This window comes from Poecilia reticulata, chromosome 5, assembly GCF_904066995.2.
Source record: "Poecilia reticulata chromosome 5, P_reticulata-male-v2, whole genome shotgun sequence".
Classification (NCBI taxonomy): Eukaryota; Metazoa; Chordata; class Actinopteri; order Cyprinodontiformes; family Poeciliidae; genus Poecilia; species Poecilia reticulata.
The window spans coordinates 16,756,222-16,771,727 of NC_088834.1; the positions used below are offsets into that span (position 1 = coordinate 16,756,222).

The following is a 15,506-nucleotide window of genomic DNA, read 5'->3' on the forward strand; positions in this document are numbered from 1 at the left end:
TTTAAAAATATCTTAATTTTGAATCCTACAAATAGAAATAAAATGCTGCTTCTGTTCTACTCTGAGAAAACACAAAAAAGGAGTTCTGAATAAGCATTCAGCTAATTTGTAGCGTCGATACAAAGCTAAGAAAAACAGTCAATTGATGAGATTCAAACGTAAGAGAAAGCTAGGTTTCTTCATGTTTAGGCATCATGTGTAAATCCAGTCTGCAAATGTGAAGTTTTGACCAGCTCAAGTTAAGTTTCTAAGCCATTGTGGGTCCAGACATGTGCAGGCAGAGCAAAGAATGACGGAGTTGAGAGGAAAACATGAAAGCACATAAAATCTGTTTTCATTCCCAGCGACGCTCTGAAGTAACTTGATTTGATTTTCCGATTCATGCAACATTTTCTAACTGTGACAAATACGAACCTCATTGTGTCCCAGCAAGCAGCGTTTCATGATCAGATGGCTCGAATTTGGTGCTGTCTGGGTTTTCTGTTCTGAGTTATTATATTTTTTCTTCTTTTTCTGCTGAAGTTGTGTGATTTTTATTTAGTTATCAGCCTTTTAGTTTCTTTGACTTCACTCCAGGTTCTTCTTTTAGCCAGAAACCGGCTCTGTTCCCAGACATCCTGGTTTGTCTCTGCATTTTTGTAAGTTTTCTCCTTTATTTCATAAATTCTTCATTTAGTCCTCCCTCAACTCCAAAGCCATTAGTTTGGTTACAGCTGCTGGTTTGGTTACAACTAAACAAATATGAGTCACAAACACACTGCTCTGCAGCTGTCTTAGTTTGATGGCAACATGTGAAATAAAAGCTTTACATAAATGCCACTTGACCAAATAACATTAAATCACTGTAAAATTAAATTCTCATTCTTCTGATTGTTATTGTTCTTTTTAATAATACATTGTATTTTCAGACCAGTTGTTTGTTTCAGATCTGCTCTGGATTTTCTTTTCCATGTTCTGCATCTGGCCTAATTTCCAAGTGCTTAACATCGTTTGCAACAGCAGAGCCACAAATGATTATCCAACATTTCCCTCTTGACAAAAAAATCAATTTCGGTTTTCCTGTCCGCCTCGGTGAAGCAGGCCAGATCGGGCTGGAGTCACACGCTGAACATTAACTCAGACTAACCATGAGAGTCAAGGATCTACAAGCTGCTGGTGCTGCTGATGTTATTATTTATGTTCAGAATGGGTTTGAGTTGAAATGGCTGCTGCCCGAACTGGGTGAGAACCGGGATGCATCCCAGACAGATCACCAGGTTAACACACACATACACAACACACGCACACCCACACCCACCCACCCACACACACACACACACACACGCACATGCACACTCAGTTGTCAAACAACCACATCCGAGGGAAAACATTTATGCATGAGAATTAAAACCAGGAGCTTCTTTCTGAGAGGCGGCAGCAGGAATCACAGATTCTCCTCACATCTTATTCGATTCATTTTGATTTAATTATATGTCACCAATTCAAATAAAACTTTATCTTAAAGTAGTCAGCAGAAGAAATAAATCTACTTTATGGCACAAAACATAAGATGTTGTGTTATAATTCACCTGGAGACCTCAAAGTTTCTCACTTGACAAGTTTGGAAAACAAACTAATGGTAGAAAAAAGTAATTCCCAAATTCCTAAAGCATTAAAAAATAAAAATCACTAATTAATGCAGCTAATTACTAGGCTGTAGTGTAAACAGATGGCACAGTGGCACAATAATGCATTAAATTATAATCATTCAATCTGAAAATTACAAAACAACATTAACTTTGATTAACACCGTGCAACAAATCCAGATCAAAGCCATATTATGCTACCAGATGTCTGTTTTTTGACAGGCTGTTTTGACGTCCATCCCGGCGAAGCGGACCGACTTCTGAAGAGCGTGACGTCACGTGCAAAGGGTTAATGTAAATCAGATTCATCTCAGTCACATTCGCTTCATTTTAGCATCTTTTTATTTTTCATATTTCCATTGTAAAAATATTTTTAAAAAGCTGTCACAGAGTGAGAAAACAGATGAATCCAGCAAATGTGAAAAAAGAAAATGAGGCATATTACTTTCAATTCTCAACAGCCCCACATTATACAGCTGATAGCTGATAATCAGGACATTTATCTCATTTCTTCAGCTCATCAGCAGCCAGCGAGCACAAAGCGGAAAATGCGTCTGGAAATGATGGGAAAGCGAAAATGATTTTTCATGACAATCCATCAACTGCATAACAAGTCGAGATGATTCGTCGGGTGAATGAAACGCAACGCCTCAGCAGTGATCATCATTTCAGCGCTTGACTGGCCACATCAGCCTTTATGGCTCTTTTTGAAGAGAAAAACACTGAAATAAATTGGGATCCTGCATTGAGGCTCAGTTCTCTGTTAAACGTATTTTGAGTCCTGACGTTTAAACATTTCTGCTGTTTGTGCATCTTTCAGTGCTGAACGTCAATAATTTATCTGATTAGAAGATTCTCCTGGAGTTGGTTGATTGAAGTAGTTTTGTTACTTTCTAACATTGTTTTTTTTTGTTTTTTAAACCATTTATAGTTTATGAACTGTGTCCGCCCACATGTATGCACGTCTGTCCTGAGAAAAACATCAAACATCATGAAACTGATCAGAAAAAGGCCACAACAAAGCAGAGACAGACGGAGAAACTTCCTGTTTTTACTGATGGAGGTCAGAATATGTCTGTTTTTTAACTGACAACCCTGAACTGAAACACTGAACACAGAGCCAGAATGAGCCTCTGCAGCCTCTCCAACAATAAAATAATGTGTTTCAATAAAGAGCAGAATAAAACAGTGTTGGTTTTTTCTTTAGAATAAACATTCATTCAAAGCATTGAATTACTTTTAAAAAAAAGAGCTGAATGGAAACCAATCAACTTTTAAATTATTGCAGGAACATAAGAGGAGAGAAACTGTTTTTATGTAAAACATAGTTTGAAGTTTAAACGTCGAATAGGAACACAGATGGCAGGGATGTAAAAATAAGAAAATAAATGTTCACACAACAATAAAACAACAAAAAAATGTAATTCATTAAAACTGATCAGCTTTTAAAATCAAACTGTTGCTTTTATATTGAGGACTGAATGTACTTCCTACAGTTTGACTGAAAACTTAATGGGTTTTACATTTGGTCAATACTTACTGAGATATTGTTCTCTCTGTCATCAGGATGTGACTTTAGTCCTAATATCTACACATTCAGTCATGCTTTCAATTCAGTGAATAAAACATTCCTGTCATAATCCTTTTTTTGTTGGTTATTTATGTTCCTCATGTCTCCATAATCTGTTCATTTCTCTGTTTATTCTCGTTTGTATCCATATTAGTTCATTCCTTAAAGTTTAGTAAATCATTCTTGCTCTGCGTTTCATTTTGTTGTCAGATATTTTCCCTTATCTCCTCTCGACTCTTTGGGTCCTGGTTCTTTCTGCATTAATTGATCTTTCTTTTAATTCTCCTCCTGCCACAGCTGCTCCACATTTCCTCTGCTTAGTTTGTAATGTTCACGTCTCTGTATTTCAGCTCCATTGCTCTTCACTGGATTCTCCTGTTTCATTACTTGTCTGTTTATGCGAGATCTGTAAATTAAACTTTCAAAATGCCAGGAAATTATCCATTACTCATTTACCTCCTTCAAAGTTTACACCAACAACAACTGAGCAACTTTACTAATTAACTCTGACTCTTTAAATTTTACTTCCTACTTTCTAGCTTTATATTTGTTAATGACTGTAGCTAAAACTCCCATCTGTTGTTAAAACTTATTCTCCCTCAGACTTGTTGTTTTTGTCAACATTTTCTAAAATAAAACTTTGCTGAAGGAAGCAAATAACAACCAATTTTCAAAAATTACATATAGGATTTAAAGTGGATTCTGCTTGTATTTTGTCAGACATTCAGAAAACCCAGCAACAATAAAAAAAGTTAATCAAAAGAAATACTTCAGACCATAAAAGCATGTTGATTTCAATATTTGTTGATTTTAATATTTGTGTCGGAGCTGCTGCAGTAAACTCAGAAACAATCCTGTTTTCTAATAAATCACACAATCACTTAATTTAAAACAAAATGATATAAACAGTGTTCATTATGTAATTTTTCAGACAGCAGAATGAAAAGGTGCTTTTCTTGTGAATGAATAGAGCAATATGTCCTAAAGGTACAAATTTAATGAGTAGCGCTGTCTGACCCGCCATAAATAATCAGCAGCATCCTGGAAGTCTGTGAACAGAAACACATTTCTTTCTGCTACACATGTCGTTACTGTGTAGAAAAGAAGACAGTAGGTTGGACTTGAAAATAATTTAAACTCTGAAAAGCTGCAGCCAGGCAAGAGAATGTGAGTCTCTTTAGTCAAAAGTGTGAAAAGAGAAGAGGAACTGAATAAACTGAAGCTTAGGCACTGAAAAAACAGAAAAACCAGAGAATCTGATGTAAAGTTCAGAAAATGAACAGGCTTGTAGATCGTGGGACGAGATCAGTGGAATGGAAACTGGTGAGTTTGAATGACAAAATGATTTAACAAGTAGTTTACTACTTTAACAAGTAGTTTGTGTTGCTGCAGACTCAACAGACTTAATTCATAAATGACGAATATAGCAGAGGATTTATCTATTTATTTATAGGTTTATATTTGAATTTTCTTTTGAGTTCTTTATACATGATCTTTTTGTAGAAATGGGACTAAATTAAGCTATTAGAAGGCAGACTGTGGTACAGATTTGTTTTAAACACATGGAAAATAGGAACTGACATTGTTTCCTTTAATGTTTTACATATGAACATGCAACCGTTAAAAACATCAGCACTCAGAGGTTTTACTGCTAGTTATTGATAAACTGACTGGTTATTTTAATTATCCATCCATTTTCTTGCACCCTTGTCCCTCAGTGGGGTCGGGAGGGTTGTTATTTTAATTAAATAGTGGGATTTATAACTTTACCTTTGGATAGAGCTCTTTTCTACGACAGCATATTTGGGCCATTGTGAACAGGGAAAAAAGGAATACATTTCCTCCAAAAAACTTTAAAAATTTTAGATTAATACAAAAAAACCTTTCTAGAAAAAACAAGAACTTTGCTAAGCTTGAAAAGTCAAAAATTTGCAATAAAAAACAAAAGATTTTGAGATTAATCTCAAAAGCTTGTAAATTTCTGAGTTTCAAAAATCAAACATTTTCAACTTTTGGAAATTTTCTGAGTTTCAAAAGTTGACAAGTTTAGACTTTTGAAAACTCAGAAATGTCTATTTTGTTTTCTAGAAAATGTCAGTCTTTTGTGGGCTGGGTGGGGGGCGAAAATTAACTCATATTTTCTATCTACAATGGCTCAAATACACCGTCTCCATTTGTTATAGCGTCAAATGAATTAATAATAAAGCACATCTCAAAACACCGCAAATTTAATCTACATGTACAAACACTGCAGAATAATATGAAAAATAAAAACAAACAGAAATAAAATAATATTTTTTAAACAGAACTAATATTCAAAAATAATATAACCACTGACACTAGGTGAAAACAATGTGCTTATTTAGAGCCGAAAATGATTCTAATCACTGTCAGATTGTTTACTCTGGAAATTGAATATTTTATTGTCGTCTCTCACTCTTTTTACCATTCAACTCCTCATTCTGCGCACACCAACCCTGAGCCTCGCCCGTCACACCCAGGCCTGGACTCTTCCCACCCAGTCCAGCAGCCTCCCTCGGTACCGCGCCCTGGAGAGCGGCTGGAGGAGGAGAAGGAGCCGGAACTTCCTCAGCAACCCGCAGAAAACCGCCGCCGCCAAAACTACGAGGGGCGACATCATCACGAAGCCCAGGATGATGAGGGCGGAGCAGCTGTTGTCGTCGAGGTAGCGGCAGACAGCTGCCGGGGCGTCGAGGACCTGGAAGGACAAAACGGAGAGTGGAGAAAGAGAAGTCCTGGACTTTAACATACAGAGGTAAAAACCAGCCTCTTCTTCTACACTTTGCTTCATACAGAGGGTCCCCGGCCATGGAAAAATGTTTGCTTCCTCCAAGTGCTAACGTGGAATAACATTAGAGGAAGCTAATGCTAAAGCACTATACAACATGGAGTTTAGTGGGAGCTAATGCTAAAGCACTATACAACATGGAGTTTAGTGGGAGCTAATGCTAAAGCACTATACAACATGGAGTTTAGTGGAAGCTAATGCTAAAGCATTATACCAACATGGAGTTTAGTGGGAGCTAATGCTAAAGCATTATACCAACATTGAGTTTAGAGGAAGCTAATGCTAAAGCATTATACCAACATTGAGTTTAGAGGAAGCTAATGCTTTAGCTTCCTCTAAACTCTATGTACGCAATCATACATGTCAGGCCTACGCACACAGAGCATTTTACCAACTCAATGTTGGTATAATGCATTATACCAACATTGAGTTTAGAGGAAGCTAATGCTAAAGCATTATACCAACATGGAGTTTAGTGGAAGCTAACATTGAAGCGCTATGCAAACATAGTTTAGCGGAAGCTAACATTAAAGCGCTTTACCAACATGGAGTTTAGCAGAAGCTAACGCTAAAGTATATCCCTGTAGTTAGAACCGTCTTCTTGCATTACTGCTTACAAAGAGAACAGAAACAGAAAAAAGATAAACTAGAGAAAATATGGATGAATGAATGAAATGGTTTAAAGAAAGTTTTTAGTGGTAACTGGTTGATATTTTTGCACAATTTTACAGAAGCGCAGACGCAATCATACATGTCAGGGCTCCGCACACAGAGTAATCCGCCTGCTGCTTAATCATTTCCTTTTCTAAGTCGTTTTTATCCAAATGCAGCTTCGCCTCAAGTAAACACGCTGGCAAACAGTTGTGCCTTACATTTAGTGTTCTCTGAAATGCGCTCTGTGCTTTTGGTGAGCACGCTGCCCACCTGTCTGAGCTCAGCTGCTGCTGGCACCAAATCAGAGAGCTTTGTCTTCTTACCGACTCTCTCTGTCAACAGAACAAAAAGCCTGCCGACTGATGCTGTCTGCAAATGTTTGCTTCAGTTTAAGCTGACATTCTTTTCCATCTTAATGATGAAGACTGTGCCTTTGCGAGCCTATACTTTTTAAAGTCCTGAAAGAGTACACCCTCACAAACCAAAGTGCATATAGTCATCTGCAGAGTGTTATGATACCCCCAAACCAAATGTCGATTTATTCAAAGCAGATTTGGATTATAAATTGATAACCCAAGGTTTCATATCATCAGAAAAAGGAAAGTTTATCCTATCTGAAAATAAGAAAATGCAACTGGAACTTAAAAGAAAAGGTCATAGAATGAAGTTTGTCAAACTTACTTTATTTGCATTTATTTAATTTGACAAATTAATCAACATATTACAGCAGTATTACGTGTTTCCCAGGTGCATAATGCCTTTTTATAGCATAGTCAAGTAATTATTCAGTTGTTATAAAAGTGCTAAATACAGCTCTGGAAAAAATTAAGATGGAAAAGAATGTCATTAATTTTTTTCCAGACCTGTATATCAAATATGACTTGGACATTTATTGCCTTGAAATTGGGCCTCTGTCTCTTTAAGAAACTCCCACTCTTTCTGAAACTCCACCTACAGGAAGTCATCACAACCTCGCTCCTCTGTTGACCCTTTAACAACATTTTACCAGCGCTGCACTGGGAAGTAGCTCCTTAATGAGCTCAGCAGGTGCACAGTTCCACCAGGTGCTTGCTAATTCCTGCTGGCTAGTCTGAAGGAGTTGAGCAGAGTGAATCAAGTCAACATTCCAGGTATCTTTTTGTTGAGATAATAACATTATAACATGATGTAAAGATCAAAAAATTATTTTATCTGATACTCCCCCTCCAACAAACTAACTTTGGTCAACTTAATTTGATTATTAGTGACCAATTAACACAATATACTTAAGTTGGATCACCTGTTCTCTTTTTACAGTGTACAGCAAACACACCCACACAGTGTTGTTCACCTACACTGAGAAAAGCAGGCAGGAGGCTCTGGTGGAGCTGCAGAGACCTCAATAAAACTGTTTATTTTTTATCCTAATTGTTAAACTTCTAACAAAGATCATGTTGTAGATCCTACAAGCATTTACTTTAAAACTTTTAACAATAAATCTAAAACTTTCTGTTCTTAAGTTGCATTTTGAGACTGTCTCAGGAAAACAGTCTTCAGCTGTAGCTAAAATAAAAAAATATTAACTCAGGAAAGGCAGAATAAACTTATTTTTAAATATTTTGTGCTGCTTTGTGTTGGTAGAGCCATAAAATCCTACCAGCATAAATTGAAGTTTGTGATGTTTTTTTTTTTTTGCACGTTTGTTGCTCGTGCTTAAATCCAGAAAGTCTCTTTAATGGTTTCCCTCATGCTGGATGTGTCATCAGGTTCATATTTCTGCCAAAAACCCTGACGGCTGGTCGTCTGCTAGCAGAACGTCTTCTCTACGGGCTTACATGCCTGAACTTCCAGCCGGGGTAAACAAGTCGAAGTGTGCATGAACAGAGCAGATTCCTCTTCGTAAATGATTTGTGAACATTTTTCTGCAGCTGCATGCAAATATTTGGACAATTTGGGGAAGACATGTTGTTGATTTTGGAAGCGAAGACGAGTAGCTGTAACCTAGTAAGCAGAAAATAAGGGCAGCCTTTTGTCAGATGGCAGGGAGTTTGTGCTAATTATCTTTGCTCCTCATTAAAAATACATGAGACAGTTATTTAATATGTAAACGTGAGCTAAGTAAGTATTTAGATTGTGCAGGCAGTTGAGTGGTTTTCCTCTCTTCTGCAATGGAGGGATAATTTGCCCAGCATACCTCCAGATTTTTCCGTAATGATCATCTGAGAGGACATTAGTGTGCTCGTTTTTTCTGACTGCGTGTGTTTTTATTTCATAATGTCTGCCATTAATCACTGTGGCATAGAGAAGATATTCTCAGAGTTGGTTTCTGGACATTTTCACGTTGTTTTCGTTCAGTTCTCTCTCTAAACATGCTTCATGATTTGACAAAACGTTCTAGCTCCAGATCTCCTCCAATGTTGACCTGAGTGGTAGGGTTACAGTTAAAGGGATAGTTCGTATTTTTTGAAGGTGTTATCAGTAACAGTTCAGATAGATGTCATATTGCAGAGAGTTTGTAGAAAGATTAATAAACCAGGTGTTAATAAGTTAACTATTGTTGAGTTTATGTGTGTGAACGATGACTGTTATTACACTGGAGCGACGCATAAAGCCACAGATATATTCCATGGCAGATTTTAAATTTAATGTAATTTGACTTCAATCTGATTAGGGTGATGGTTAGGAGTCTCTCCAGACTTAAAAACTTGGAGCTCATCGTAAAAAATGGTCAAACATACCAGTGGAAACATATGAAAAGCTGTTTGGTGGTTTATTACTTGGTTCCATTTGTTGTTAAAATATAAAAGTAGACACTTATTTATTTAGTTATTTATTCATTGATATCCTTTGAATGTTGTCTTCTTAATATTTCTGAAAATACTTCTTGCATTTTCAACTATAAATTGCATTCTTGTTTGAATAACAATAATTTAACATTTAAATCTGCCAGAGGTTCGAATATTAACATTTCACAGTCTGAGTGAGTTTAAACAACACTGTGTCGTGACATTATTCTGCGTCTGCGAAGGGAAATATGATCAGTAATAACCTTTAAAATATATTTATAAATCGTCCGTTTAAGTTTATTTCTGACTCTGGTCTGCAGAGCAGCTGAACCTTTCAGTTTTATTTTTGCATTTCTGCCCAGAAATTATTTTATATCTGAAAGATTTCCTGTTTTTTTCCCCCCTAAATTAACTTCATATGTCTTTTGCTCCAACCATAAACGACCAAAGTGAATGTTGAAATTTAAATCCAAGCGCTCCCTGATGTTTTTCTATGTATTATAAATACATTATTTCAAAGATGTTAGAAGACATGTTGTTGTAAAAAGTGGCTCAACATGCGTGAAGGTAAAAGTTTGAGGCTGATAAACGTCTGAATTGATTTTTCTGTTGGGTTTATTTGTGTGCCGTGTTTCTGCAGAGCTGATTTCATCTCCACAGATTCCTGCACATGCTGCTTCCTGTGAAGCATGACCCGGCTCCCCATGAAGCGGGTAATGAGTGCAGACTCCCTGCTGGGCCTGTTTTAATGTGGATGGCGGTGCCGGTCGGGTCCAGACATGTGCGGGTGGATCTGAGGCGTTGCCCGTTCTCTCTGAAGATGTTAAATTAGATTTAAATGAAAGTTTTGGCTCTGCCAGAACCTCTGTTCTGCCAAGAGTCAGACATTGAGGTGGAAAATGGTTTAATTAAAATATTTCAGCATCTTTTAGGCTTATAATTGTATAATTATTAATTTTATGTATTAAAGCTGCAATATTCCCTTTGAAAGGTTGGCAATTATGTTTTTATAATGACTTCATGCTGAGTTACAAGTGCAGTCATGTATAAAATGTAAAACACCCCAGTAAATATTCTGTTCTTTAAGAAGAAAATGTCACTAATTCAATCCAGTTTTTTATATCTCTGGAAAATAAATATATTTATTTCCTCTTAAGCAAAATAAACCAGGTTTTGCTAAATGTCTAAAATAGACTGAAACATTTCGAGATGAGGAAAAATGTAGGACACCCTACACCGTATTTCAGCTTAAATTCGCCCCACAGAACTTTAATGGGATCATAATATGGGCTTTGACTAGGACAATCCCTTCCATATCAACCATTTCTTGATAGATTTATTGGTTTGTTCTGGTTTTTCCTCTCGTATTTTATCGAGTCTCATCTAAAAATTTATTTAAATCACGGTCAAGTGCTGCTGCAGCAAGTAACCCCAAACCATGACACTTCCACCACCGTGCCTCGCAGCTGGAATGAGGTTCCTGACTGATTGTATTTGGCCATTTTTAAATACATTACCAGACAGAAAAGTTGCTACTGTCTTATTTCTGATGGTTTTAGACAAATGAACCAAACAGTCATGCTTTATGTAAAATATCTACATATATAAATGTTAGAAAACACACAGGCTTTCAAACACATAAAGACATAGATCGAGGAAGAGAAACTAAAATAAACAATTTTAGCAAAGTGTAATTTCCCACTTTTGCCATAATTAGATAAAAGAAATGGTGACAGAAGTTGAAAGTTTAGATATTTTCAACAGGACATTTCCTTTGATGCTTCAGCAGAAAGACTTAAAACAAAGCAAAGTGTTATTAGAAAGAAGAACGGATCTTAACCCGATGTTTAACGATGTTCAGAAGCAGGAATCATGAAAAACGACTCCAGTGCAGGAACAGAATAAAAATAAACCACTGAGGGCGATTTAACTTAATGTTCATCCACAACGTTGTGTATTAGCAGCATCGTATTGATTTCATTCTGAAAAATCAAAGGCTAGTAAAATATTCAATTAAGTAGTAAAATGTTTAATTTTTCCAGCAGCAGCAAAACAATTTTGATGGGACAAATATTTATGATCTTTTAAACTTTCCTTATTTCTCTACAGCTAATGAGCGCACCAACGTTTTGACTGCAACTTTACTGAAATAAAAAATTAATCCAGCGGTTGTTTCAAAGTGAAGATATGATGCAGTTTGATTCATAATCAAATAGCGGCTTCTTTCTGCTCAGGCTGGTTGTTTCTGAGGTTTTAAAAGGTTTAAAGATACAAAATATTCCTTTAACTTAGCATTTTCATGTCTAGATTAGACAACAGAGGAAATCCTGGAGCAACAGAAATTTCTTCAGTTATTTCACAGCACTGCCCCTCCCCCACCTGTTTCTGCACACTGCTGGCCAGCTGTCTGAAAGAGATTCAATGTTTTTCTCATGTTAACATAAAATAAAAATGATGCATTTTGTAAATATTTACTGATGCACAGAAAACTAAAGAAGCATGAAACATCAGAAAGGAGACGAGATGGAGGAAGGAAGGAGACAAGAGGGGAGTCAAGGAAAGGATGAAGGACACAAGAATAGAGTCAAGGAAAGGATGAAGGACACAAGAGAGGAGTCAAGGAAAGGATGAAGGACACAAGAATAGAGTCAAGGAAAGGATGAAGGACACAAGAGAGGAGTCAAGGAAAGGTTGAAGGACACAAGAGAGGAGTCGAGGAAAGGATGAAGGACACAGAAAATGAGTCAAGGAAAGGATGAAGGACACAGAAAATGAGTCAAGGAAAGGATGAAGGACAGAAAAGGAGTCAAGGAAAGGTTGAAGGACACAAGAGAGGAGTCAAGGAAAGGATGAAGGACACAGAAAAGGAGTCAAGGAAAGGATGAAGGACACAGAAAAGGAGTCAAGGAAAGGATGAAGGACACAGAAAAGGAGTCAAGGAAAGGATGAAGGACACAGAAAAGGAGTCAAGGAAAGGATGAAGGACACAGAAAAGGAGTCAAGGAAAGGTTGAAGGACACTAGAGAGGAGTCAAGGAAAGGATGAAGGACACAGAAAAGGAGTCAAGGAAAGGATGAAGGACACAGAAAAGGAGTCAAGGAAAGGATGAAGGAAGGACACTAATGAAGGACAGATGATAATAAATAAATGAAGGATGAGTTTGGGTCAGAGTGGTCATTCTCTGAGTGGATGAGTTTGGGTCAGAGTGGTCGTTCTCTGAGTGGATGAGTTTGGGTCAGAGTGGTCGTTCTCTGAGTGGATGAGTTTGGGTCAGAGTGGTCGTTCTCTTCTCTCCTGCAGAGAATCAACAGGAAGTGAACACATCGGTCAGGACTCACTCTGGAGTGGCAGAGGAAGCCGGCGTACAGCAGCAGCGCCGCAGGCAGAAGCACCACACAGAAGACCAGCGCCAGCAGAAGAGCGCCAGCCGACACCACGCACAGGTTCCACAGGACCAGAACCGCCCCGCAGGCCGCCGAGCCGCACGCGCCCCTGCGGCCACCCCACGCGCTGCCATCGCTGTGCGCCACCGGCGGGGGCAGCATCTTCACGGCGTCCCCCACCCAGAACTCCTCCTCCTTCTCCTCATCCGCTGAGCCGCCGTCATCCAGGTCCACATCCACACCACACATCCTGGGAGGCAGAACCGACGGTACCCCTTACTGAGCATGTTGTTCACCATGGAGACCGAAACAAAGGACTGCTATGAAAAATCATTCAGGACAGTCAGATGTTTAGATCAGGGGTGTCCAAAGTGTGGCCTGGGGGCCGTTTGTGGCCCCCGACCCGGAGTCCAGCATTTGGCCAACAAAACAGAAAACAGGTGATGAAATTGTCTGTTTTTCTTTTAAAAAGGCGACAGTCTGAAGCTCTTTTTATGTTTTGAATCTTTGACAATATTCAGATTTCATAGAAATGACGTCTACTGTTGAGCAGGTAACACAAAATTTTTTTTTTTTTTAAGTTTACATTTTGATTTAATGAATGTTGAAGCTCACCAATAGTTGAAGTTTGTCAGTTTTGACCCCCCGTGCAAAAATGTTTGGTCACCACTGACTTCAATTAAAGTGTATTCATGTGTTGGAATGGCCTAGTCAAAGTCCAGAGCTTAAAAATGTCTCCTTACAACTGCCATCCATTTAATCAGTCTCCAGGTGTGGAAAGCTGCAGTGGAAGTATTGACTCAGGACTAGACATGTCGCAATAAATCAATTAATCGTTTGATAAATGAAAACAAGCTCAATACAAGCTCAATAGTTTCCATTTTTCTCTCTTTCTAAAAATGATAAAAGTCTTCAGTCTGGTGTTTGGTCTGAGCCAGCCCTGTTTTAGAAGAACATAATTAATTTAATTTGTTGTTTCTGTTTTGTTTGTTTTAGATATTTAAAGTTTCTTCCAGTTCCAGTGTTAAATGTTCATTATTATTTAAAGTTTATTGATTTTTTTACAGTGTGTTCTTGCATTATGGTGCCATTACCATTATATTACTTCAAAATGGCCTCAAAATAACAATATTCCTGTTAAATTTGTTATTGAAACAGGCCCACTCAAGGAGACTGAATACAAGTCAAATTTATGCTAATTTGTGTTTTTCTATTACATAAATACAATAATTAAAATATGTAAGAAAGAAGGGAATAAACCATTTACCAAGTTCTATAGCTGCTATCTTTCTACATAATTAGTTTTCTAAATATAAAATTTGTACATTTCTCCAATAGATTATTTTAGTAATTCATTAACCTCGTATTCTACAGATTCCATATTTAATCAGAAATATTTCTATAGTTTTAAGCAGACCCCTCCGTTTTGGCCAGGCACACATGGCAAAATGTAAAATCTAGATGGCATAAAGTCACGCATATTTTATGTTTTTTTTTAAAATCTTTTCTTTTCCAGCTGAATCATAATAATAACACATGGCGGTTAAATGTCGCTCACCTCGCTCAGTAAATCCCGCCGCTCTCTGTTTCTGTCTCTCCTCCTCTGATCGTCGCGCAGGTTTTTATTTTTTATTCCTGTTTAAAATAAACTCTTGTTGTTTCTGGCGCGGCTTTGAACAAACTGCAGCGCCTGTGACTTGAACCCTGCGCTGCTGGAGAGATGCTGCTGCTCGCTTCCGCTGCGCGTTCCCGGGAGCGATGCTCCGGAGCGCGCACGTTCAGGCTGCTTGTTTAAAACAGCACGTGCCTTTTTGCTACGATTTAGTCGCACTTTTTCGGGGAATTTTTTTTTTCCAGTCACTTTGGAAAATCATCGGGAAACATAGAACAATGTTTAAAGTAGGGGAGATCAAACTGAGGCTCCCGTACCTTTTGCAGCACTTGGAAAGATTTTATGTGGCCCATGACCTGAATGGTACAAGTTAAAACAAACACACAAAAAAACCTCTAGGACAAGATTTAATTAGTTAAAGGGGTAGTATTGTTTATTTTTCTGGCTTATGGAGTCATTTTATAGCTTCAGTTGTTATAAAAACACTGAATATGTCAAAAATAACTTTAAAAGAAATTTTACTGTCTTTGAAATTGATTTCTGTCTCTTTAAGAAGCTCCTGCTCTTGATGAGAGAATAACATTATGACGCATGTGTCAAACTCAAGGCTCGGGGGCCAAATCCGGCTCTATAGCTTTATTTTTTTGGCCCTCACATTAATAGACGCTTTAAGAAACAGTTTTGTGCTTAAAAATGACTTTGCATCAGTTAAATCAAAGCAGTTTTTATCCATATAATACCAAATGACATCAGTATGTTTAATATTATTTGATTTCAGAAGTAATCATTGACAGCTACTTATGTTTTTGCAGATTGTTGATGAGTTTTATCAGTATGTGCTGGAACAAACAGTTATTTGAGAACCTTTAAGAAAAATGAGTTTGACACACCTGCATGAAAACATGATATAAGTGTGTTTTACTTGATGCACCCCCTTTAAAGCAAAACAAGAACATTCAAATGTTGCCGTCTGGTCAAATTATAACAAGCTAGCCTTTATAAACATAAATCTTCTGTAAACAAGCAGCTATAACAGCAATATGAGCTCAGACTGCAGGGTCATAAGTGCAGAAATATGTGTTTTGTGT

General features: G+C 37.5%; 1 protein-coding gene and 1 long non-coding RNA gene across 2 annotated transcripts; one reads left to right on the plus strand and one right to left on the minus strand.

The window, feature by feature from the left end:
* Positions 1-4,624: 4,624 nt before the first annotated feature.
* tmem88bl (transmembrane protein 88b-like) lies at positions 4,625-14,570 on the minus strand. The gene is made up of 3 exons (XM_008409782.3): positions 14,365-14,570; positions 12,762-13,056; positions 4,625-5,914 (listed from the first exon to the last, which is right to left on the minus strand). The coding sequence occupies exons 2-3, from the start codon at positions 13,053-13,055 to the stop codon at positions 5,687-5,689; spliced, it is 522 nt and encodes a 173-aa protein (XP_008408004.1). The 5' UTR covers position 13,056; positions 14,365-14,570; the 3' UTR covers positions 4,625-5,686.
* Positions 5,831-14,300, plus strand: LOC103465168 (uncharacterized). Its single transcript, XR_014087596.1, has 2 exons — positions 5,831-5,971; positions 12,724-14,300. It is a non-coding gene; the product is annotated as an uncharacterized LOC103465168 (long non-coding RNA).
* Positions 14,571-15,506: the final 936 nt, after the last annotated feature.

Coding starts and splice junctions, on each gene's coding strand:
- tmem88bl (XM_008409782.3), bottom strand. CDS start 13,055: ATGTGTGGTGTGGATGTGGACCTGGATGACGGCGGCTCAGCGGATGAG. Junction 5,915..12,761: donor GCTTCCTCTGCCACTCCAGA/GTGAGTCCTGAC, acceptor TTGTCCTTCCAG/GTCCTCGACGCCCCGGCAGC.